This window comes from Propithecus coquereli, unplaced genomic scaffold (genome assembly GCF_000956105.1).
Source record: "Propithecus coquereli isolate 6110/MARCELLA unplaced genomic scaffold, Pcoq_1.0 Scaffold413, whole genome shotgun sequence".
NCBI classification, from domain to species: Eukaryota; Metazoa; Chordata; class Mammalia; order Primates; family Indriidae; genus Propithecus; species Propithecus coquereli.
The window spans coordinates 630,772-657,411 of record NW_012149875.1 but is presented as its reverse complement, the minus strand read 5'-3'; the positions used below and the strand labels follow the sequence as shown (position 1 = coordinate 657,411).

At 43.4% G+C, this 26,640-nt stretch overlaps 1 protein-coding gene across 1 annotated transcript in view; it reads left to right on the top strand.

Moving 5' to 3' along the window:
• The window catches only part of SEMA5A (sema domain, seven thrombospondin repeats (type 1 and type 1-like), transmembrane domain (TM) and short cytoplasmic domain, (semaphorin) 5A), a 410,707-nt gene extending 387,101 nt beyond the window's left edge, over positions 1 to 23,606 (top strand). The window contains exons 17-24 of the mRNA XM_012653137.1: positions 1,412 to 1,637; positions 5,253 to 5,471; positions 12,429 to 12,599; positions 14,575 to 14,730; positions 16,259 to 16,306; positions 20,851 to 21,062; position 22,559; positions 23,488 to 23,606. Of these exons, the coding sequence (XP_012508591.1) occupies positions 1,412 to 1,637; positions 5,253 to 5,471; positions 12,429 to 12,599; positions 14,575 to 14,730; positions 16,259 to 16,306; positions 20,851 to 21,062; position 22,559; positions 23,488 to 23,606 (1,152 nt within the window). The remainder of the gene's footprint in view (positions 1 to 1,411; positions 1,638 to 5,252; positions 5,472 to 12,428; positions 12,600 to 14,574; positions 14,731 to 16,258; positions 16,307 to 20,850; positions 21,063 to 22,558; positions 22,560 to 23,487) is intronic.
• Positions 23,607 to 26,640: the final 3,034 nt, after the last annotated feature.

Here is a 26,640-nt window from a genome sequence, read left to right as displayed (position 1 = left end):
GTTGGAATAGGTCAGAGAATTCTCGGAGGGATTTCTTTAGGGATTTACAACTTGTGCAGTTCCTGCTATGTCTGGATTCCTGATGGGTAGTGAATTAATTACTAGTTTATAGAAACTAAACAGCCACCTCCTACCCCCTACAATGGGAGAACCATTGAGTCGGACTGGAAGGGACCTGAGAAAGAAACAAATCAATCACAGTTCACTCCATCACTCTAGTAAGGACGGTCCTCACCTAGTGATAAGTGCTAATGCTTGATTTTGATCAAACCAGAATTATAGCATCATTATTTGAAGATGTTGGGAGAGAGGAAGCTATGATAATGAGGTAGACACAGAGCGTAGGGTAGGGAGTAAAGAGTGAAATTCTTTTTCCATAATGCACAGTTAACAGGCAATGCATAATACTGGAAAATTCCTGTTGTTAGCTCTATGTACATAAGTATCAAAATATGCAACTGTATAAATCGAGAAAGGGTAGATCAGTTCTTCTTATTTTGTAACATTGCTAAAAATCTGTAAAACTGTGGCCATTACCAGGTATATTACATGTCGTGGATTTTCCCTCTGGTGAAACATCCTTTGTTGTTAAATGGAGGAATTGTGATGTAGTACCACCTCCAAGGTCAACTCCCATATGCCTTATTTTTGGTTGTTTCTGGAGCCATAGTATTTAGAATTTTTGTTAAATAAAGCAGTAAGTGCTCCAGGCAGATTTTTACCATCTTAGTCCTAAATTGCATCCCCTCATCCCAACACACAGCATGCCCCGCTAACCAGACCTCCAAGGCTAATCCATGCTCAGTGACCCAGGCCCCGTCCTCCTGTGGTCACAAGGGAGGTCCCTGGGAGTCAGGGAAAGGAGAAGCTGAGAAATGCCTTGAGTTATTACCCAGGGAAATGATGGGAAAACTTCTTATAGATTAAAAAGTGTCGTGTGTTATCTGTGGCTACCCTATCATTCTAGCACGTTGAGCCTCTGATCCCAGGACTTATAACATCTGTTAATCTCAAACTAAATATTATGTGGTCTAATAATTAGTCTTTTAAAGAAAACAACTAAACTTCACATCAGAGTAATCGGCATTTTGGGTTACTGATTAAGTGAAAGAAAGATGATTTTTATGGGAGCACCATTTTTTTTCACATACAATTAAGTTTATTGTCTCATTCTCATTGTTTACACAGGGGAAACTGTGCAGATTCCTTTTGGAGATGACTTGAATACTGAGCATTCTATCAAATGCATAATTTAACATGTATGTGTTTTTAATTTTGTAGAGTGTCTGTTGAGTGTCTTAGGATCTGAAGTTTTGGAAACATTTACCTTTTCCTAAAGGGAAGGAGCCCCTTGTGATATTGCCCTATGTATGGTGTACAGTAAGACACACCATGTGTTATCCTCTCCCAGGAGTACCAACCTTGCAACACGAACCCGTGTCCTGAGCTGAAGAAGACCACACCCTGGACACCCTGGACTCCCGTCAACATCTCTGACAACGGTGGCCACTATGAGCAGCGATTCCGATACACATGCAAAGCCCGCCTGCCTGATCCGAATTTGCTGGAAGTGGGAAGACAGAGAATTGAAATGCGATACTGTTCTAGCGATGGAACCAGTGGCTGCTCCACAGATGGTGAGAAAGGATTCCACAGGGACTGACTCACTTCTATGGATAGGTCCATTTATAGCTTAGCAGTCTCTGTAACAATGATCCCTGTAGAGCAGAACTGACTTCATAGCAAATGGAAGGAAAAGACCCTCACTGTATTTATATAATATTTAATAGTATATGGAGGTGGCTCTATGAATTCAGCCCCCAAACTATTCTGGATCTATTCATGATGGATCCAAAATAGTTTGTAGAGATTTAACTAGTATCAGAAAATATACTGAGGAAGGATAAGTGATCATCCATAGATCTTGTGGCATTAAAATGTAAGTTGAAATGCACTAAAATGTAAGCCAAAAATAAGCTTTTCTTTCTTTATCCCTAAACTAGACAAAGGCAATGAAAGTGCATTTCTTTGCTTATACCTATAAAAGGATCTTCCTGTTAAAAAGCACAGTGTGTGAGAATACTATAATAATCTTTGAAATTGCTTTGCCCCTCATAATTGTGTAAATCCCTTGAATGCCCTATCAATCTCGTGGAGAAAGCCCTGAGGTAGGAACCAGGTCTGCCCTCTCTCTGCCCTGGCACCGAATGTCATCTCACCTTGGGCAAGTCACTTGCTTTCCCTGGAGCTCAGCTGTATGAGCTGCAGGAAAAGAAGTTGAGCCCGGCGGTCCCCCAGAGCTTCACACTTCGCTTTGTTCTTCACCTCTTTTTTCACTCTCACCTAACTGGACAAAATCTCTTCCAGTTTTGAACAGGACGTAGATTCTCGCAGATGGATCATCAGAACTATTTTTGATGAGAACGGTGATCATTTTATCTTGCACAACTAGGCCATTATCAGACACTCCTTAGCACCTTTGTGTTTGTGATTCTACTTTATTCTCCCAACACGAATGTGATATCTATTTAAAGTGTAGGCATGGTTAAAGTCATTTTTAGAGAAAGGGTCTTAGACCCAGAATGGTTGGCCTTGACAAATGCCACAGAGCTGGTGAGTCGCCATGTTGGACCGATCTGGTGGGATAAATTCGTGGAGGTTTGGTAAATCTCTGTGTCTCCACGAGGAAGGCTCTGCCACAGTGTGGCTCTGAGTGATGGCCACCAGCTGCTCTCCCGTCACTGATCCCACGACTTCTCCTGGGAACTGGTGAACAGCGTGGATGCTTGGAGGCCTGACAGTGGCAGTCAGGAGCCGCTTGTTTTCAAGTGCGCTTCCTACTCCTGCTGTTCCCGCTGATGTTAACTCTTCCCTTGTTCAGCGATTATACAAGCTGTTTCTTGAAAAATTAAAGAGTCTGCTTTCATGAAGGGTTTTATGTGAATAAATGTACTACTTAAACAAACACCACCCACCTCAAAAAATTAACAAGATGATAGTGGCACTTATTAATTTTGTAAAATATTTCTGTAGTTAGAAGAAAAGATATGTGATAAAATACCAAGAGAAAGATAACTGAAGACCCAATTTAAAGATCTGCATTCCATAAGGGATGATCCTGTGATCTCCGATGAAGGTGGTGAGATAAAATATAAGAATTTAAATATGAATTTTAGATATTTTTCAGAATTTTTTTCTGGTATAAATATATCCCATGAATCTTTTAAAAGATATGTATGTCCCATATAACTTTTTAAATGACTATGTCCTGTGCAATTTTTCAAGTATACTTATCCTAAAATATTATTTATTTTTTATCTGAAATTTATATTTAACCAAGCTTCCTGTATTTTGTTTGTTTAATCTCCAATTCATTTGTTCCCTTATTTCAAAATGGGCTGTGAACTATCTTATTCTTATGACATCAAAGTAAAAAAGAGGAAATGAATGATGGCATTTCTCTCTATATTAACTTTAGCCTCCTTTCTGAGCTTGTATATTTTATTTCTTCCATTAGATACATTTAAAACCAAAGCTAATATTAGTTAAAATGTTAATGATATGAACCTATGAAAAATTTAACACAGATTTATAAAAGATATTTTATATTTTTTGCAGAAGTGTATCATGGACATGGCTTCAAAAACTTTATCCTTCCTGTGGCTTAATGCCTTTGAGTTCCAAAGTCATCCTCATGTCTTGGTATCGGTAACTTGCAAACACAAAATTGGACTCATTTTTCTCTGGCCACACAAAATGAGGCTTAATTATACATAGATGTTTTTTGATTAACCCACAAAATACTGGTTCATCACAGAAAGACACTTCAATTTCTTTGAATAGTATCCTGCCTACCTTTCAGAGACAGATTTTCTAAGTAAACAATAAAGTTGCTTAACAATGCATAGAGCTATTGGCATATTTGCCTTTTCATGACTACACTTCCCTAGAATTCCATTGCATACTTTGAGAGTTATTTGTTAAAATGTGTCACATTGCCTACATTTGTGAAAATTATTGAATATTTATAAATATTGTGAGTAGGCATTTTCATCAAAACAAACACAAATTTTGACTATGGCTAATTAAATAACTTAACAAGTTAAAGTACTCAGAGTAGACCTCACAAATAACACAATTTTCAAAGACTCAGCTGTGATTCCTGCTAAGGCAACCCTCCCACTCCCAGCCCCCAGCACCCCAACTGCTGCTGCTACCTCCACAGGTTCCTGGGGAAACATATTTTGTTAGTAAGTGTGCTCTGAACTTCATAGGAGCTTTTGACATTTGGCAAGGTCATTCAGGGATGTGTTGGGTTTCAGGGCATGAGTTCTCTGGAGTAACAGGTACTTCCATGGTCTGTGATTCAGGAACTATTGACTTGGCACCTTTCACCAGTACTTCTGAAAGGTTAGTAGGCAAAGGAACAGGTTTAGAAAATGTCTGAATCATGTTTCCATTTCTCCAGATGATGTCCTCCAGGGCAATCACTACCCCATTACGTATGAGGAGAGTTTGTTGTAGAATTCTCAAGAGAAGTGAGAAAGTGAAGTGAAGAAGTTCCTTCAAAAAATAAATGAACTACAAATATAAGACCTAGTCATTGTGTAAGGACTTCTCCACATTCACAAATGGAGTTCTTATTTGCACCTTATTTAATAGCAACTGCAGGAAAGAAGCTGGAGTTATAGTAACTTATCACTCCACTGCAATGAATGATGGTATTTCTCTATATATTAACTTTAGTCTCCTTTCTGAACTTGTATATTTTATTTCTTCCATTAGATACATTTAAAACCAAAGCTAATATTAGTTAAAACCAAACCTAATACATAAAAAACCAAAGCTAATATTTGTTAAAGTGTTAATAATATGAAATTAGGAAAAATTTAGCATAGATTTAAAAAAGATATTTTGTATTTTTTGCAAAAATATATCATGGACATGGCTTCAAAGAACTTTTTCCTTCTTGTGTCTTAATGCCTTTGAATTCCGAAGGCCATCTTCATGTTTTGGTATTGATAACTTGCAAATAAAAACTTGTACTCAGTTTCCTCTGTTCACACAAAATGAGGCTTAGTTGTACGTAGATGTTCTTTATTGATTTTGGCTTTGAAGTATGACAAGAGTTCAACTGAATTTTAGAGGATAGTTGCAGAAATGAAGCCGACAGCTGATGCAGAATGGAAGTTGGCAAGGCCTGTGGTTACTCTGAGAACTCATGGTAGATTCATGCTCTGTTTCCTTGTCAGGGCTGTCTGGTGATTTCCTACGTGCTGGGAGGTACTCTGCCCACACCGTCAATGGGGCTTGGTCAGCCTGGACTTCATGGTCTCAGTGCAGCCGCGACTGCAGCAGGGGCATTCGGAACCGGAAGCGTGTTTGCAACAACCCCGAACCCAAGTACGGGGGCATGCCTTGCTTGGGCCCGTCTCTGGAATACCAGGAGTGTAACATTTTGCCATGCCCAGGTAAGTGGATTGCATAATCTGGAAAAGATCTGAAAAATCAGGGACCTCAGAAGGCCTTCTACTAATATTTTACTGAGGTTCACTCAGCTCCCTTTGTGTTTGGAATCTATGTTCTTGATAAATGTCTTAGGTGACATCATCACCTGTTGGATCAACCCAGAGTGAGAGAAAAAAAAGAGGAATAATGAAAGGGTTCTCGATTTGTAACCCACCCTCTCCAGCTGACCTGAAGCTAAATCCTGAATCATTTCAATGAGTATTGAAACTCTTCATTCAGCCCCCTTTACAAGCAACATCCATTTGCTATGCAGAACAGTCGGACAGGCAGGGCCAAGTGTGCATTACGTGGTCCCCCAGCACATTTGTCTTCAGGGACCGTTCCCTCCATAGTGCATTGGTGTAAAGACAGATATGATCTAGGCTGGATTGTATTCATTTTTTTTTTCTGGTTTTAAAGGAATTAAAACATTCCCCTGAGTTCTTCCAAGGATGTAGACTCCAGATGCTGAGCCCGATGGAGAAGCCAGCCCTTCGGACATGGGCCGGAAGTGTCTGGTGCCCCTGAAGTGAGCCAGCAGCTCCTTCTGCAGGCTGACCCCTTCCTGGGACACTGATGGAACGTCCTCATCTAGGGTCATGGGTATCAAAGCTGGTCCCCCAGGGCCGGGCCGGCCAGTTCCCAGTCCCACTGTGTCTTCTGCCACGAGGGTCCACCTCGTGCAGTCAGTCCTCCAAAGACACCACCTCTTTTCCCCTGCAGGCCTGACGGAGCTGTTTGTCGGGTCTTCCTCCTGAGGCCTGGCTTTTCATTCTGCTGAATTTACAAGCAAACGTGGGGTTGTTACACTGATCTAAAGGAACCCTCCAGCCAGGGCTTTGTGCTCTGACACTGCCCTAAGGCTCCTCTGTCTTTCTCTTCAGCACTCTAGCACCTGTCTCAGCTTTCCTCCTGCCTCGACTCAGCGTGAGGCCCCAGCACCTTATTAGCTTTCTCTTTCATCTTCCCACTTCCTGCTTCCCTGCCCAGAGCAGTCAGAGGATCTTTAGTCCACAGGTCATGACCATCCTGAGTCCTGGTCAGTGACTGTAGGTGCTGCCTTTGCCTTTTGTCTGATAGAAAGAGACTCCCGTGATGGTGTCACTCACTGCAGTGACCTTAGCCCCCAGCACGAGCCTCACACAGGTAGAACTGCCTATTGGTAATTGTTGAATGATGAGGAAACAGAGAGTTGGTTAATGAACCTTCCTTCACCCCAACTCTCAGCAAACCTTTTTGGATAACCTGCTGTGTGCTATTCACAGGGTATACAAAGACTAAATGATGTTGTCCAGGTCAGAAAGGAACTTAAGAGTTCAGTGAGGCGGCCTGCTGTGAATAATGTTAACCCAGCATGGTCACCCACTACTGGGTTGGTGACAAGATGCAATGGCAACTGGACCAATGACCCACTGAGCCAAGGGCCCACTGAGCCAGCCCTTGGGAATCCAGGCAGCTGCACCAAGCAGGCTGCCCTTGAGCTGAATCTTCAGGGACAGACAGGATTTTGCCAAACTGACAAGCAGAGATGGGAAGAGGGGTCATTCCAAATACTGGATATAAAATTTTTGAAGGCTTAGGATCTTAGCATTTCCAGTAGATACAGACAACTTTCTTAGTGTTTTGAACAAGAAACTGGATTGTTTCTTGGGCTCAGTGACCATTTTCTGGATGGGTAGATGGACAGATGGATAGATGGATACATAGATGCACAAACATGTATATAAAACTGAAAACACACAGTTTCCAGCTTTGTAGCTGAGGCACCCAATGATGTTCCTGCTCCTATAGCTGCATGGCTCCTCCCAGGGTATCTCTGCCTGAATTTCTCCAGCCTCAGGGATTCCTCCTCTAACCACCCAGTTTCCCAGCCCAGCTGATTCTGAGAGGCTGGGAAAGGTCACAGAGCTGTTTTTTCCCATAGCCCCAGTGGAAGGGTTCCTTCCCCAGGGGGCTGGGAGCAAGCCCGTAGGTGACATCATTAGATATGGGTCCGTGCTGGAATGAGGGCGGTCACCATGGGAATGTCAGGGTCCCTCCACCCCCTCACTTCCCCAGCCTCCAGACCCGATTCCTCGTTGCCATCAGTAGAACGTGCAGATTCCTCCAGACTCTTGGATGCTGTCCCGCTGCCTGGGTGCAAAGCATCACCGTCCATCTCAGAGACACTCCATTAACGTGATCTGTTGGTTTTTTTTATTTTAGTTGATTTGGCTGTCAAACCAATGCCATGTCTACATAGCCTTGATATTTTGAATAGCTCTGTCTTCATTTCCTTTTTAAAGGCCAGAATTCCATAGAGTGCTGTGGAGTTACTCAGAGTGGCCCTTGTCACTTTCCACTATGCAGCGGGTGAGTTCAGGGATGAGTGGCGCAAATGTCAACCTTCTTTCCCACCTCTTAGAACATTCCTAAACATACGACAGAGTGCAACTCAACAAGGATGGGCTGGAAGCTTTCCAAGGCTTGGAAGCTGAGCTGCACAGCCATCAGGAAGCCAGTCAGAGGCTACTCTTACCTCCCTTAGGACCTCTCTTCCCTATGAATTTACTCTGCTTTAACCCTATTGGGTTCACAGTGGACAATGACAAGTGGGCAGTATATTTATTTAAAAATACATTTTCTCGTTTTGATTAAATATGAAAATCTAAACAAACTAAAGGAATGTGAAATATCTTTAAAATTAAGCAATGAAAAATTTGATCTCCAATCTCCAATAATAGCTGTATTATAAGCTATAATGAGGTTTAAAGTTGAGCCCATGCTGAAATGATCATTTTTTCACCTTCTATGGATTTATCTAGCTGGTCACTTAAACCTACATAATTTATCTCCAACATTGAAGAATAGCTAATACTTTGTCCATCACTCCTTTTCCCCAATGCATGTTTGATTCAGCTCCAAGGACTCCAGACCTTGACCTGGAAAGGTACAGACAGCAGATGGTTCTCTGTTGCTAAGTAATATTCAACGAAGATGAAAGCAGCCCCACTTAGACCCCATACAACCTAATGCAGTAAACATAAACTCTGTTCATCGGGTTTAACTAAGATGGTTCCATTTTATCTTTATTCTGCAAACAATAAATCTGAGAGGGAAGGAACACCAATCATCTAATGGAGGGGTGGACTCAATCAAAACCGAGGATTCTGGCAGGTGTGTGTTTTATAGGTAAACTGGTTAGACACCTGCGGTGTGCTCAGAACACTCTGTCCCCTCTGTCCATGGAATCCTCCAGTCCACGCTTTGGAGCAGGGTGTGGTGGAGGGGAGTTGGTGCAGGAACATCCTGCTCAGAGATCCTTAGGGGGCCAGTGAGCACAACCGTCCTTCAGTGCACACCTGCACGGTCCAGGCCTCAGGGTGCTGGAGAGTCGATATCATACATGCCCACGCCTTGAGGGCAGTGAGTGCAGGACTTTATGTCTCAGACCACACAGGGATGCCCGCCATGCAGACCTTAGTTATTTAGTGTTTTCTTTGCTGTTCAGATCAGGAGTAATTATGCTTCTGGCTGCTGCCATTGTTTTTATTTTACTATAGTGGGTGGACTATTTAGCTAGAATTCCTAGAACAAGAATTTTTGTCCTCTTTTATCAAGTTACTTAATCTGTACATTTATTTGATCAAAAACAATGTCCAACAATTAATTGCCTTGATTCCTTGAATGAAACATGGATCTGAGCTTGAGTATCTTCCCACAAACCAGTCTTTCTTGGGCTAAGTTGGATGGTGATTCAAGCCAGGAGAGCCCCACGTGATTTTAGCAACGTGGCAGGAGTTATGCCAATTCCTAAGCTGGGGCTGTGCGTCTGGTTCTGTGCTCGGCTTGCCAGGTTCCTGTCCCAGCTCCCCGCTCGCTCCTGGGGTGACCTAAGCTCTCTGCGCCTGGGGTCATTCATGTCTGGACCACCTCCTGGGACAGTTGTAAGGATGAGGTGGGATGTTGACTGGGTTTATTGTTATTACTAGTGTTGTTGTTTCATTAATCCAGTGTAGTTTACATAGCAGAAAGGAAAGATTTTAGCTCTCAGCCTCGCTCAGTCCCTTGCCCGGTGGCTCACGTTTGTTTTGTTCCCTTGGCCCCCCACATCCCTGCTTCCACCAGGTTCTGCGTGCTCCCCCTGGGTGAAGAGGTGAAGACTATTTCCTTAAGCTTTGTATTCTGTAATTTCTTTTACAAATGCTTTAGCTTTTTAATGTGACCTGTTATTACAACGTTCACTATCCTGTGTCACTGCTCCATTGGAGTGATTGAAATGAGCATGTTTCGGCTTTTGGGTTTGTTTTTAACTTTTATTGCACTGAGAGCACTTTACATGAGATGTATCCTCTTAACAAATTTTTACGTGCACAATACAGTATTGTTCACTGTAGGCACAATGTTGTATAGCGGATCTCTAGAGCTTGCTCATCTTGAATAACTGTAACTTTATACCAGTTGAACAGCAACTGCTCATTCCCCCTATTCCCCCTCCTGCCAGCCCCTGGAAACCACCATTTTACTCTCTGTTCCTGTGAGTTTAAATATTTCAGTACCTCGTGTAGGTGGAATTGTACGGTATTTTTTTCTCCCTGTCTGGCTTGTCCCGCTGAGCATGGGGTCCTCCAGGTTTGTCCAAGTTGTCACAGATGGCAGCATCTCCTTTTTTAAGGCTGAATAATATTCCATTGTATGTATGTAGCACATTTTCTTTATCCCTCCATCTGTTGATGCACATTTGAGTTGTTTCCATACCGTAGTTACTGTGAATACTGCTGCCATGAACATGGGAATGCAAGTATCTCTTGGAGATCCTGATTTCAGTTCTTTTGGATATATCCCCAAAAGTGGGATTGATAGATCTTATAGTAATTCCATTTTTAATTTTTTTCTGAATCTCCACACTATATTCTATAGCAGCTATACCATTTTATATTCTCACCAACCACGTACAAGGACTCCAATTTTTCCACATCCTCACCAACACTTATCTTTTGTTTTTTTAATAATAGCCATCCTAGCAGGTATTAAGTGATATATCATTGTGGGTTTGATTTGAATTTCCCTAATGATTAGTAATGCTGAGCATCTTCTCATATACCTGTCTACCATGCGTCCGCAAGTTCATCACACCATACAAAATCCAGGGGCCTTCAGAACACATGGGTGGTTCCACATCAGGCTGTGACACCATTTAGGAGACACATTAGACCCTTCTGAGCTCAGGCTTCCTTGTGTACTTTCAGACAGTCAATCTCTATGATTTATCTTTGCCTTAGTCTGTGGGGAGTGCAAGTATACTCACTGGAGACTAAGCTTCAACTCAGGTTACAGACAGAAAAATCTGCCAGCCAGTGTTCCCGCAGTGAGAGGAGATATGGAAGAGGGTTTTTGAAAATTCTAAAGTTCTAGGCAAACACATGCCTGCCTTCTTAATGCTGGCAATACAGCCAGTGTCAGAAATCTGATGGATTCCTTGTAACCTTGTTAACTATTAGGGAAAATATTGCTGAATTCTGCAAGTTTGTATAAACTGTTGAATCACAAAATTTCCAGTTAGGTTACAAACTCATTTCTAATTGGGTTCAAATGTTTTTTGTTTTGTTTTTTACTTTTTAAAAATAAAGATATTGTCATAAAGATGATGTTTTTGCTCATGCTTCTCAAAAATACCCTTTTACCTGTGCGAATATCTAGAGAGAAACATTATTCAGTAAAGATGTATTAAGTCATGGTGGGCATATTAAAATACAATCTAAGTTACTCTAGCTAAAATGACCTTGTGCCTTAAGTGATTTTGACATCCCCTGTCATCATGGATTCTGTTTATTTACGTAGGATAAAGAAAAAATATGATTCTATCTACATACAGCAATCGTGGGTCTCTCATCAGCTTTTTAGTTGAATTAGCCATAGTTTTGATCGTGTTCTGCCCCCTGTTAGGGTCTCATGCCGTGTTCGACAGAGTCCTCATGCTTCCCTATGGCACAACACGGGTAGGACTGGCTAGCAAGAGGGAGGCTCAGTCAGGAGTCAGCTAAACAGCAGATCATGTCTGACATCGCCACAAACCCAAGCCGACATGAGGTTTCCAGTTTAAGCAGTGTCAGCTCACGCAGGACTGAACCCCGAAGTCCCCCAGACCAGGGTGGGCCAGCTGACTCCAGCACTCAGCAGGTCGGTCTACAGGTGTCAGGAGCCCAGCCTCAGAGTTCAGGAGGGAAACTCGAGCAGGCAGAAGTGTGCTGTGGGTGATGAGCAGTCATGGCAACGCTCGGTCAAGGATCCAGTTCTGCTGCAGATTCACGTTGTGAAACTGCACCCTTAACGCCTCGCCTGAAGTCTGGCTGCAGGTTTCCTGATTCCCCTCTTTAGTCATTTAAGTGCAACATCAAGTCTGTGTGTTGGTACTTGTTTTGATCACTTAGTGCCTGAATTTACTGAACGTCCTTCACAGTTACCTTCCTCGCGGGACCTGTTAGGCTTTCTCTATCCCACTGTCAAAAGGCAAACCACAGTCCAATTAGTAAGGAGGGCTGTGGCTTCAGCTACTTCTCCTTGGCCTTAAGTCTCATCTGGCCAACCAGGTGGTGCAGACAGCAAAGGGGAGAGCTGGCTGGGGGCTTCACGTTAACAACACCACAGTGGTTCGTGGCCATTCTCAAGGACAGGGATTTTGTATGGCACGTGGTGCCCTCTTTTGTCATCCTTGTGCTTAGGTATTTTATGCTTAGAAATATTTTCTGAAAGAATGAATAAGGGTACTGAAAAATGTAGAGAGGAACCTTCAAAATTGGATCCATCACCAGGAGCGGTCAGTGGTCCCCTGGGATGTGCACCAGTGGCTGCATCAGCGCATGCCCGGGATGCAGACTTCTTCCATGCCAGATGGTTGGATTTGGATTTCAGAGGAACTCTTACTTTGTGTCCCTTCCCAGTGGATGGTATGTGGTCTTGCTGGTCCCCCTGGTCAAAATGCTCAGCAACATGTGGCGGTGGACACTACATGAGGACCCGCTCATGCACAAATCCAGCCCCGGCCTACGGAGGGGACATCTGCCTGGGGCTGCACACGGAAGAGGCGCTGTGCAACACGCAGCCCTGCCCAGGTAAGTGGCGCCCTGCCTATGGCATGACTCTGGGACAAACTGGCCTCCTTCCTCAATTTATAAATGGTGAGTTTGATGATACCACATCACGGTAAGTACTGAAAAGGACGTGGGAGAAAATCAACACATCATTCTACAATAAAATAGTTCTCACTATGCCGTTGATTCAGAACTAGTGTTCAAAGCCTTTATCACATCAGTGGAAGTGTATACATTTTGTTATGACACACAAACTCTCTAACTAAGAAACATCCCAATTTTGCCTTGACCTTGCTAATTCACACAACTCACAGGCGGCACCTTGCTGTGCTGAGGGAGAGAAAAAGTCAGAGGAATGAGATGGGAAAGGAAAGAGCATTTGTAGAGCTCCCCCCAGGGCAGGGGGTCTGGGTGGAGGAATCACCCCCAGTCCTTTTGTTTCACTGCCTGCCTGGCTGTGGCCAAATGTCTTCCAAAGACCCCTGGACTTGTGTTCCAGCAATGACTTCTGGAATGTTGCAAGGGGACGCCAGTCACTCTCAGAGGACACTTCATCAAGGCCAGTGGGCTATAACGCAGGGGTAGCGCAATCAGAGCAAACAGAAGGCAGGATCTCAAGTCGGGAAGCAGAGGATCAAGCAAAGCCAGCAGCAGAAACTGGTTATAACAAACTCTCAAAGTGTATGACCTGATGACAGGGTCTGAAATTTTACTGTTGCAGTCAGGGTGGGCAGCAGGGGGCCCTTGCGAAGTGAGCCTCACAGGGACCGGCTCAGGCCCGTGGCTGTGGGAGCCCCGAGCTCCGAGGTCCATGGCCAGCGCAGGTGCCCAGCGATGCCCCAGCTGCCGTCCCCATCCATGGAGGAGCTTGGGTTTCTGACACGTAGGGACCACCTGGAATGAAAATGAGCCACTCTTTTCTGAGCCTAACTTTGACATTGAAACATAAACTTTTTAAGCTTGCTCCTGAAGATCTTTCTAGAAGGTTCCATTTGTATTGAAAAGTGCCTTGAAACCAGATTCTCACAGTAATTCCAAAACCCAGCATTTTACACATTTCTAAGAAAACATTGTACCATTTGCCTGGATCAAGGCACATGTTTGATTTCCAAATGTTCCCTGCCACTGCAGAGTTGATGCTTAATTTTAAAAAGGAGAAACTAACTGAACGTACATTCTCTCATTAGCACATGGGGAAAAGATCTTTTATATACTGATTAATATTTCATAGATAATATCGAGAGTTCACTTTGTTAAACTTCTTACTTAAATGTGACCATTACTCCTCTCTTTTCACACGTCTGCACTCTGGGGTGAGCTAAGCAAATCCTAGCAAATCTTCCACTCGAGGGGGATGTGTCCTTTCAGTGCTCAACTCTGGCTTTGACGCAAGACTTGTGCATTGGCCTTGAGCTCTTCAGGGACTGTGGCCGCGGATGAAGTGAATTCCACCGCAAGGGTGGCCTGGCTTCCGTATGTGGCCTCTGCACAGTTGTTTTCATAACAGAAGACAAAGTACTTGTGGCAGCTTCAAGACTGCCGTTCAGCCACCTGGGCTTTCTCATGAGCACACAGGCATTTCTCTTGCCTGGAGATTTTCAGGGATTTTTCACGAAAACACGTGAGGGCTGCTCTTTGCAGGGGGGCATTACCCCGTAGGAAATGGGGTCTGCGTTGATGATTTCCGCTCCCCCACACTCCCCATGGTCTGAACACAGCCGGGTATCCTGCGTTCACTTGTCGAGTGTCTCAGTACGATTACTATATAACATTAAGATAACATGGGGTTTAGAGAATTTATATTAACGACATTATATCTGATCAAAGATATATTGGTAAAGATACTTTTCTTCATCCGCATGGTTATTTTATTTACTGGCCGAGTTAGAAGATATGACTACGTCTTATTACGCACAGAACCATTAAAAACATACTATGAAAGCACTTGATGGTGCTTCCAGGATGATTGACCTTCGTGGTAACTGTGCCCCTGCAGAGAGCTGGTCAGAGTGGTCCGACTGGTCTGAGTGCGACGCGTCTGGCACCCAGACCCGCAGCCGCCAGTGTATCCTCCTGTTCCCTGCGGGCGGCCAGTGCTCTGGCAACACCACGGAGAGCCGGCCGTGTGTTTTCGACTCCAATTTCATCCCAGGTAAGAGCAGAGAGATTTATCAGTGTAAACAAAACCATTTGCAACATTTAGAGAAAAATGATTCATAGGTCAGAGTTTTATCTTTTTCTTTGAGCCCCTATTTGGTGAAATAGAGATGATTCTATCAACTCATCTGGTTTCAAGGGGATTAAAGTGTAGATGTATAGGTAACTGCAGATTTACACTTGAATTCAGTTCGTGAGCCTACAGTTTCTGAAGCACAATGTCTTCTATAATTTATTTACTAAAATACAATCCAGAAGATTTTGCTCAAAAAATGAAAGTAGGTCATTCGGTTATTTTAATATTAGGTTAAATGCATTGGCAATACCTTGTGTGGTGTATTTGCACAGAGAAAAAGGGGCATACTTTTTATGAAATCTTTAATGCATTCAAGAAACCCATCATTATTCTCATCTTTGAGAAGAGGTTGGTTGGCCCTCTGGCTACAGGCTTTCAATGTGGAATCAGTGCTTAGGTCTTGGTGGTAGCTAGTCAGCTGTTGTATGCTTAACTGTTGCATGATGCTGTGTAAGCGTATGAACCATTTAGCACACACCCACCAGGTGCCTTAGGATTGCAAAGACTAGCCTGTTACAAAGAAATAATAGGTATCTCGAAATAAAAATAAATTAAAAAAATTAAAAAAATAAATTTACTGATTTATGCCACCAAAAAAAAAAAAAAAAGAAAAGAAATAATAGACTTCAATTCTACGAGCCAAGTTTTCCTCCATTTGTGGAAAAGATAATAATGTTTGAGAGAAAATTATTAGCTTTAGCTTTATAAGGCATCTCAGTCATGTATGGTGTTGAACTGTAAGAGTATCTGTTGCTGTTTCCTTTTTCACCATAGACATGTTTTTAATTCTTGTTATCTAATGAAAAATCAACGGAAGAGAGAATGATGTCTCTAGACACCTAAAGTGGTGTTTTATCCTTGGGTGTTAAAACCCTTAGGAGATCTGTCCTCTCTGGCATCTTGGGGTGCATTTCATGTGTGGCATCACGAAGAGCATGAATATCTGTCGGCTCTTGAATGGGGACTTTATTTGTTCTGGAGATTTCCTTTGAGTGCTGGTGAAGTGGCCCCCTTCTGCAGGGAACGTGACAATGCGACCTTTGACGAAACAGTCTCTGAGGCAGGAACACCACAGGCAAACACTGTGTATGTGTGTGTTGGTGAGGGGGTGTCCACAGCTGGCAGGACATGACATGCTGTCATGACATAACACGCTGTCACAGAAAATCGGCACATACCCTGCTTGCAGCTCGAGGGACCATGGCATTTTCTTCCTGTGATAACGAATCCCTCTGTTTCCCAGTCAAGGCAACGTGGCCAAATGCATCACAGTTTGATTTAAAACAAACAAAGAAACTGATAGAATTTTTTTGATAATTAATCAGGCTTTTGAAACTTTACCTCACATAAACTTCAAAACCATTTAGACATTTTGTAAGTGATGCATTGATGTGAACTTCTTTCCCAACACCCTTTATACATTGTGATTGGATTTTTGTTTTTCCAGAAGTATCTGTGGCAAGATCCAGTAGCGTAGAAGAGAAAAGGTGTGGAGGTACGTGCTTCCTTTTAACTCATTTCTAATTGGTGTTCTGATACACTCCAGTCATTCCTCTTCCTGCACATTCTCTATAATGTTTCTGCTGTTGGCCAGGAATGACACACTGAAGAAACTTCTGGATCCTAAACATCTTATACCTTGATGTAAATGATAATAGTTGATATTTGACATGTGATCAGTGGTTCTCAAAGTGGGGTCCCTAGACCAACATCATCAGCACCACCTGGGAACTTGATGGAAATGCAGATTCTCAGGCCCTTCCTCTGTCTACAGAGTGAGAACCTCTCTGGGTGGGGCCCAGCCAACTGTGGCTTAATAAGCTGCTCAGGTGATCCTGATGGATATACACTTTATGAGCCAGTGATCTTGATATTAGCTATAGTTTGAGTTCCCATGAGTATAATAGAATTCAAGCAACTTTTTTATATTTACAGTACAAATCCAGGGCAGCTAGTCTCAAATCTCCAGCCCACTGCAATGACTAAACTGTAATGAGGCATAAGGTTATTCCTATATCACTAGAGGAATTTTGCAAACTTTTCGCCACCCTGAATGTCAAAAACCACATTCTCTGGTTTAAGTCCATGATGAATTTGCACTAGTGGTCTGTGCCTACAGACATCGGTAAAGTACTTGTCTGTGCTGCACACGTGTCCAGATGGAGAAGCACAGCTTATGTTCACCTTGGAGAAATCAGAGCCAGCATCTACACCGAGACCTGCCTTTTCAGACATGTGACTGATGACACACAGACTCCCATTGCTACCATAATCCACTCCACCATGGTAGCCCCAGAGAGCTCAGCCCAGCAGGCTTTGGCCTCTGCTGTGATCGCGTGGAATCCGAAGCTTTGCGTGCACGTTTTAGGAATGTACTTACCACTATTAACTACATCAATTGAGAGATTGCTGCCTGTTACATTCTATCTGTTCAGTCAGCCATCTGATCATTCATCCATTTATTCATTCAGTAACCCTTGCTGAGCAAACTTTTCTGTGTCAGTTTTGTGAGGGCCATTGAGCTTACACTGGGGACCTGAACAGCCCCAGCCCCTCTGGAACCAACAGTCATATCATCATAGACTCAGCACCTGAGAAAGGCAGTGTCTGGTGTCTGACCCAAGTCAGCTGAGGGAGTCCACTGATCCTACGTTGCTAAGGCAGGATCCAGCTACAAGATGAATATCTACCAGTTCATGTAAAAATAAGCATAGCAATTAGTGTCCTTTAATATTTTTAGATCAGTCACTATGTGCCACACACGGCATTAAATGTTTAGACGAGATGTCTCCCCTCTGGTCCTTACAAAGAGCCTTCTCAACATGCATGGTCCACAGTTTCTTATGTAAAATCTTTGGAGAGAGAGAAGGGTTTTGGAATTCAGCATTTTTCAGATTATAGAAGGGCGATATGGGGCCAGTGCTGTATTTTACATAGTGTCCCGCAGGTTCTGGGGCTCTGCTCCACAACCAGCCTCTTCAGTGATGCTGTCATGACACGCGGGCAGACTGGAGATGCCAGTATTATTTCCAGCAGTCCTGGTCGGGTTCCACAGCAAAAAGGGTCAGGTCAGGTCACACTGTGCTGTGAGATGACTGATGAGGAATCAGTCCTGAGAGATTTCATTTGGGAATTATGTAATAGGAAAGGGATAGTGGCTGTGTTTGTGTTGTTGTCTGCACTTTATAAATGGGGCTGTGAGGCTCAGAGAGCTGAGGTCACTGGCCCAAGTCCACGCAGCTAGTAAGTAATGGAGCCAGGGATGGGATCCAGGCAGTGGGATCCTATGTGAGTTTTAAACCTGAACCACTGCAGGAAAAGGGTCCTCGTGGTAAGTACCCAAAAGGATTATGTCCAGGGACCTCAAGCCATGGCAGCCCTGGTTAGGTGACACTCTCAGATAACACCCAGGGCCCAGGGCTGGTGGCTGCCCTCAAGGTCAGTAGCAAAGCCAAGTTTATAAGGAGGGAGACCGAGACAAACCCTGGGGGTCAAACAGCTGATGCCCCACAGTGTCGACTGGCCACCCATGCCTGCCGCCAGACGTTCACCCTCTGCTTCCCCCCGGCTGGACTTCCCTGGGTTACTCCATGTGAGTCCTTCAGGGGCCTGGAGCACCCAGGAGAACACGGTGCCAAGCCCATCCGCATCCTTAAATGCTGCACAAGTCAGAACCAAGACTTGAGATGCTGTTGGTTAAATCACAGGAACTTTAACTACTCTGCAATATTCAGAAGTGATTTTTTAGACCTTTAGGCTGCTGACATTGACACTCAAGCATAGGCAGTTTAGATGGATCTTACTGCAGGGCTAACAGGTAAAAACAAGCAATTACCTGGCAAGAATGTTTTGGGATGTTTAGGGAGACAAAGATAGACGTCTTTTTTCAGTTTGTTGAAAAATCAATCAAACTCTGCACAGCAAATCGGCCAATTAAAGCGTCTGGGTAGTTGGTCTAATTCCATCTTTACTGACCAAAAACAACAGCAAAGGGGAAAAAAAAAGCACATTCAAAGGAAAGAGCCCCACTGAGCAGATTCAAAAGAGATTTAATAGGCACTATTTTTTCCATATGTAGAAAAAGTGTGCTTCTCTTGAAATTTTTCATCTTAGGGAGCTATTTTTGGTTGCATGAGACACAAAGACTATAATCGTCATAAAGATGTCGGCTGGCCCGGCCTTCCCCAGGCACCTGCAGGAGTGATTCATCTGACTAATGACAAAGCATCTGCATAAGGAGACCATCGTGCGTCTCCCGTATGTCATAATGAAATACGAGTTATCGGTGCCGCAGGAAGTATTTTTATGGTCATGTGGCATTGACCCTGGGGAGTCCTGAGAGCTGAAGTGTAGAGAAATGAGAACCCATGTGGCATTGGCTCTTGCTTACGTTAAGTGCAGCTTTGATGTTACAGTAAAGAATTCTGTGGCTGCTGGTGGGATGCGCTGGGTGTCTGTCCACCTGTCCAAGTGGGAGTGCCTGACTCTAGAGGCTTCATGGCAGGATCAGGAAAGGCTGAAGATTTGCGAAGTCCTTTCACGTTCTTAAACCATTGACCAAATAAGCTAGAACAAAAGGTCGAGGGGGTTGTCAGGGAGAGGGTGGTACTTGTGGGTGTTCTAGTCACGTCCTCAGGGATTATCCGTCCCTTAGTGCTGAATGCACGGGATGCCTGTGCTAGGAATTGCGTTGTCCATGTGGAATTTCTGCGTTTAGGAGCCTGTTGTTGTTGTGGATGACAGCAAACCCGAGAGAAGGCGGCCTTTGTTCACTGAGTCCGTGGACCGCAGGAGGCAGCCGATTCATCTCCTAAGCCCTGGGTGTCTGGGAGCAGCAAAAGAGCACAGTTTAGAGGGGAAAGCCCAGCCCAGCTCCACAAGCACTGCCCAGACTTTGCCTTTGTTCCAAGAAAGGCTTGAAACTTTAAAAGCAGTGTTTTAACGACACTGAGTATCTTTTTTTTTTTCACTGTTGTTTCTCAAACACCACGTGGGTCTTGGTGTGTTGCCTTGATGTCACTCGAGCTGACATGAGTCCATGTAGGCTCATTTTTTGAATGCTTTGTATTTATAAGTCAAAGAAAATAACTAAAGAAACAGAAGAGAAGCTGTTAAATAGAAAAACAGTAGGCAAATAGAGGGTCATTTCGTGACTCTTTGAAAGATCATATTTGATTCCTTTAACACAAATCCTTTCTTTCTTTGGAGTAAACCATTTTCTTGATAAGATCTCCAAAATATTATGTAAGTGAAAAAAGTGCTACACAGGATACTATTCATACCCACCCACACACACACACACACACATGCGCACACACACACACATACATATACACACAGTCACACCTATGTGTGCAGAGTTATCTCTGGAAGGGCATAGGTGAAAACAGTTGTGTAGTTACCTCTAGGAAAGAAGAAAGATTTATTTTCCCTGTAGTCCCTTTTGCACTTTCTAATGTTATACAATGTCTATATATCATGTCCAAAAAATATAATGGAAAACTTAAGAATTTATGTAAATAGAAAATACTGTTAAATATAATGAAATAAAAAAGATGGGGTGGGGGGGGAAGCCTGGCTTGCAGGTGAGCAAGGATCCGGAGCAGCAAACGCCTCTCCCTTTGTTCGTGGGACGCAGCCGCGCCGCTGGCAGGGAACTGTGCAGGAGCATGAAGAAGATGGTCTGTAGAAACCCTGTAGACCGCAGATTATGCTGCACATGAAACAGAAGGGCAAGCCTTCAAATACAAAAAAAAAAAAAAAAGTCTTCTGCTAGTGTATTAGTGTATTAAGGTTTAAGTTATTTCCAAAAGACTGGTTAAAATCCATGAGGGCATGAACTAAAAATATACCACGCTCACTGTGCAGAGGTTTCTTGGTGGCCATGACATTTCGAGGGAAAGACTTAATTATGATTTCTTTAATTGTAGAACAGCTATGGGGCTTTTCGTTTTGTCTTTCTCTTTCCTCTAAGCACTTTGAGCAGTTAGGCAGCGTGTTCTGGTCAAGTGTGGCATCACTTTGGTCCTGTCCTCCCAGAGTTCAACATGTTCCACATGATCGCTGTGGGCCTGAGCAGCTCCATCCTCGGCTGCCTCCTCACCCTGCTCGTCTACACCTACTGCCAGCGGTACCAGCAGCAGGCCCACGACGCGACCGTCATCCACCCTGTCTCACCCGCCCCTCTCAACACCAGCATCACCAACCACATCAACAAGCTGGACAAGTACGACTCGGTGGAGGCCATCAAGGTAAGGCATCGGCAGCCCCAGCTGCAGCCAGGTGTCCAAAGAAGGCAGGTGCACCCTGGGGCTGTTGGCAAGGCTCAGTGGTGGTGGCACTGGTGACAGGTAGGGGACAGGAACGGGGTCCCCTTATGATGACCCACCTTTTTAGTTTTGCTGTGCCTGTGAAAAGATGACATCTCATATTGGGAATGTAAGTGAAAAGGGGGGCATGAAAGCAGCAACAAATGCTGGAAAATATTGGATCATTGGTCAACGTCCATCTCTGCTTCCTCTGTGCCTTCTGCATCTGAAGAGAAGAGCTCCTGCCGAGGACCTATGCACGACTGGACAGCAGTAATGAGGACCATGGGTGGCAATCAGATATCCAGGTCCATTGTAGGAATCACCACTTGGATGGCCTCCTGAGAAAATTTTTGCATTATTATAAAAACTATCCATAAATAATCGTCAGGTAGAATGAAGGCTTTGCAACTTTGCACGATGTAAAAGCTCTGTAACTGGTGTGGGGCGATGCGTTTTGTAAATTTCCCCAGTGGGTGATGAATCCAGTGTTGGACCCAGAAATTTACAGTAAATGGCCAGTTTCCTTCACATTCTAAGGAAGAAGGGCGCCAGCTTTGGACCCGACAGACCTGGCTCATGAGTCGACCCCAACACTTCCCAGCTGGGAAAACTCCTGCCAGTCACTCACACTCACCGAGTCTCCATTTTCTCCTTTTTTATAAATTGGAGAGAATGAGAATCAAATGAAGCAATTTATATAAAATACATCAAACAGTGCTTGGAGAAATAAATGTGGTTTTTTTGTTTGAAGCATTTTGTATCATGGTTCAGAGTACAAGTTACTTACTTCTTTGAACCTTAGTTTCTTCGTCTTTAAAATGGGTATAGCAATACATATTTTCATATTGTTGTTAGGTTTAAATGTCCTAAAGTACATGACACCCGGCACCCAGAAAATGATAATCGTTGTTCTTATTGTGTCCACACAAGAGGTCAGGGATGTAGCTGGGAAGACACCAAGGGCCCCTGTCTCCTGCACCCAACCTCCCTTATTACCCACATGAATAAAGGGAATTCTCCTGATCTAAGTGGAACTAAAATTTTCAATTCCTCTTAGGAGTGTGGTTCCCCTTAACATTTATAGGGAGTATTTTGTTGCCCTCTCTCTGCTATGATGATTTCCTCTGAAATCAAATTTCCCTCCTACGTGAGACTATGGGATACCTTCAGCCCTTACCGCTTCAGGTGGTTGGAAGATCTTACGTCCCAGGGGCCACGGTGTCCTGACTTAACTCCTCTCGGCCACGTGGCCTCTGCTCTCCACCACTTGGACAGAGGCACAAACAGCTGACTTTTCCCCTGGACCCCTCTGAAGCCAGGATCCGTTAGCCACCAGCACCTCCCACCACTTGGATGACAGGTCTGGGGAATGGAGCAAAGCACCAGGAATTAGTAACAGGCCCCTCACAGCCTCTCAGAGTAGAGAGGAGGAGGAGGGTGAGCTCCTTCCGTGAGTGAGAACCTGCCAAGCAAACCCCCAGAGCCCAAGAACAGGCTCCCCTGAGAGCGATTCCAACACCTCAGCTTGTCTGGGGTCACTGTTACTCCAGACGTCAGAAGGTAATTCACTCGGTCTTGTTTTCCCACTTAAGATTCAGCAACCACTTTTAAGATAATAACAAATGTTTCTGCCATGAAGGCAAAGGACCTTGAGGGCCTGGATGGCTGCCTAGTCCTTGAGTGACTCCTTCTAGAACTTTCTTCTGATACCTTTCCCAGACAGGCCCTGGACAGTTGGCCTCTGCCTCTCCTCCTTCATCTTCATTTTGGTCCTGTCAGTATTTACCCTCTACCTGGTGTAGGTCAGGCTCTTTGAAATTGCAAGTGACTTTAATAAATTGGTAATGAGGAGGGGCATCTGTCAGAAACGGCTACAGTAGTCACCTTCGAACAAGTGCAGAATGAAAAGAAATTAAGGCATTTGGAATCTGATGCATTTACCTAAATAAGTTCTGCCAAGATCTCTGATAAAGGCACCTGTTTATGGTAATCTGAAAGCTGCTTACTTATCTATTCAGTTTTATGTGATAACATTCAAAGTATATGTTAATTTGAAGTCATTAGAGTTTTAGGTTTTCTAGAGGTTTAGATTTAGGTTTTCTAAACCCCTGCTTCTCTTGGAAACTTCCTGACTGAAGTTCAAAAATAGACCCGGAGGTATCACAAACTGCCTGCCTGATTCTAGTTATTAAGCAAGTCCTCAGTGACACAACTCGTCTTGGGGAGCAAGAAAGTGAGAAAACACATTTTAAAATAATGCAGGCTTAGGAGAGAGCTCAAATCCGACATAGCAGTCTCCGTGGTCATCTTCTTTCTGAAATGATACTTACTGAGTATTCTTAAATCTTTTTTTATATTTTGCAAGCATTTAACAAAAACAACTTGATCCTAGAGGAAAGAAACAAATACTTCAACCCACATCTCACTGGGAAGACCTATTCTAATGCCTACTTTACAGATCTCAATAATTATGATGAGTACTAACAGCTCTTGTGTTTTTGGCTTCTTGTAAACCCCCAGTTCCTCAAGGCCTGAGCTCCATGACTGTCCATGTTTCTGAGGCTTCAGAGATGAAGTTTGGACACATTTCAAGTACATTTCAAGCCATGAGTGTCCCATTGCTGCCAAAAAAATACGCGTCCATAAAAGCCACAAAAATCTAAATATGACATCGTGAAAATCTGCTCTACAACACTTGATCATTGTTGAATGAGCCATGGTGTGAAATTTTTAATTGTGTTCAGCCCATTTCTCTAACATGTTCATTGTTTTCTTGAGTTTTATTTTATAAATGTGCCACCCAAGTTGGAAGGAGTCTTCAGAAATATGAATGTCTTTTGCTTTTGAGTGTAAATCTTCATGACGTTTTAATTCAAGAAAATAGGCACTTTATCTGAGAGTTCCCCTACAAGGAGTGCTTAGGTCCATAATATTCGATAAAATTAAGAAAGTGAACGTGGCCAAACAATTATTCACCGTCCATCTCCCATGCTACCCAACATGGATAATATTGTGAATTCTTGGAAGGGACTTATGTTTGGATTTGGAATGATTCCTGCCTGGGGAAGCCCGGGGATTCCACCTGGCCTGCACCTACAGAGTGGCAGTCACTGGGAGGTGCCCCACCTTGGTCCTGATGCCATTGCTGTGTCATCACAGTGAAGCATGGACATGTTCTGCAGGTTGCTGCAAAACTAGCCTTATTCTGACTTTTGGATTTCATGGCATTCCAGGGAGCTCCTTGCCATGCTGTTGGCCTGGAAGCCCACCTGTCTGGTCCACTGTAACGTTCTGAAGAGCCAATCTGTGAAATAACCACTTATTTAGCTTGTGGATTGAGTCCACACCTTCCCTTGCCCTGGAAAGAAAAATCTTGAACATTCATGATGCCAATTAGGGAAAGTATTGGAAATGCTGAGCTATAAGTGAAAATAAGTTTTTTATTTTCCATATTATGGAAAGTATTGAAAGAACTGACATTAATGAAAATCAATGTTTCGTTGTCTATCTCCCAGGTATAACCAATGTGTAGCAATTAGCCCCTACCAAGAGCATTAATGATGTGTGAAGCTGGCTCTCTGGAGCCTGTTGTCATCTTTGTGGGTCCATGTGAAGTGTTACTCCCGTACCTGCTGTCACTTGCTGCGACCAGAGCAGGAGAGCAGGCGATGCTGAGCTCTGGTGCCTTTCCTTTCATCTCAGCGCTGCCTGCCCGCCCACCCAACCCCACTTCTCCCAGCATGGAGGCACAGGTATTTCAAGATCAGAATTCAGGGTAGCTGAAAGTAAGGTTTTATTGATCCCTGTTGTCTCAACATTGATCACTGATAAGCAGTTCAGAGTTTTACAACGCCATTCACAGAAGTCCCCAGAGAAAAGAAAATAAAAAAGCATAAATTTCTCACCAACAACCCATACATAACATATGGCAGTTTGTTGAATAAGTACTAAGAGTAAGAACAAGATTGAAAATGTTCATCTGATGCCTGTGGGCATTGTGAAAAAGGGCTGGGTAGACGTGGAAACATGTTCTTATTGATAAGTGAACCTTCAGATATGTGAAAATGTATAGAAATACAGAATTTTATTAGCATATGTGTTTTTACCCTGTCCAATTTAAAGACACAATTTCAGAAAGTGTTGGAAAAATCCTGTGTTTAATAATGAATATTCTTGATTTCAAAATATTCTCATATACCCAAATTTGCAGGAACGACACTGTGTTAAAATTAGAATTAAAATAGTAGGAGGGCTCCAGAAGGTCTGTTAGACTGCACATGAATGACATCGGGGGCTTTCCAGCGAGGACTTCACGTTGCATCTCATGCCTCCCTCCTATGCCGTGTAAGAGTCATTTGTCTGGTGCAGACACTCAAAGGCACACTCAGTGGGTGAAATGTAGCCAGACAGGTTCCCAGTTGTTCCTGGGTTGGATTTTCATTGGATACTTCAACTCATCTTACCACTTTCCTGTAAGAAAAAACATCCTCACTGTGTAGCACATTTAAGCTGTTTTTTAATCCATACCCCACTCCAATATTTCCTAAATTTAAAAGGAGATTTTATTCCCCCTGAGAAAGAGGGTACAAATATTTCAAGAATGTGTCACTGGGCTTATGAAAAATGCTTTCTAAGTGACATCCAAGCTGATCTTTAATCAATCTTATACAATGACTGTGGGAAACACCCTCCCTCCACCACAGAAATTTTATGTTGTTGATAATATAAACCTTCCAGATTAGCACTGCAAAAATCCCCTCATTTCTGTTCCCTGACACTATTCTAAGGAATTCTCTGTCTCTCTCTCTGTCTCTCTCTCTGTCTCTGTCTCTGTCTCTCTCTCTCTCTCTCTCTCTCTCTCTCTCTCTCTCTCTCTCTCTCTCTCTGTCTCTCACACACACACACACACACACAGAAGAGCAATTGGTTTCGATCTGTGAAGTACGATGTGGGTATTTTGATGGCGATTGCATTGAGTCTGTAAATCACTCTGGGCAGTATGGACACTCTAACAATATTGGTTCTACCGATTCATGAGCATGATGTATTTTTCCATTTGTTTGTGTCATCTGTGATCTCTTTCCTCAGTGTTTCCTCGTTCTCCTTGTAGAGATCTTTCACTCCCTTGGTCAAGTATATTCCTACGTATGTATTTTATTTTCTTTGTAGTTCTTGTGAATAGTATTTAGTCTTTGATTTGGTTTAGAATAATTTTATCTCTATTCTAATTATTTTAACCAGCTGTGGAATAACTTTTGTTTCCCATCACTGTGTAGCTACGGCTCATGTGTACGTGCTTCCCATGCCATCCCTCTCCTTATTGCATGACGCTCACGTGGTGGCTTGTGCCACCAGAGGCATGGGCATTTCCTTCAAAACTCCCCATTTCACTCTGAGCACATTTCTATGCTGCTGCCCCTTGTGACTTACATGGGGCACCTGAACATCCCTGCTCCTGTAGGGATGTTTCACTGAGCCTGTTCAAGTAGGTTCTGACGAGAATTAGCATTAACACTGG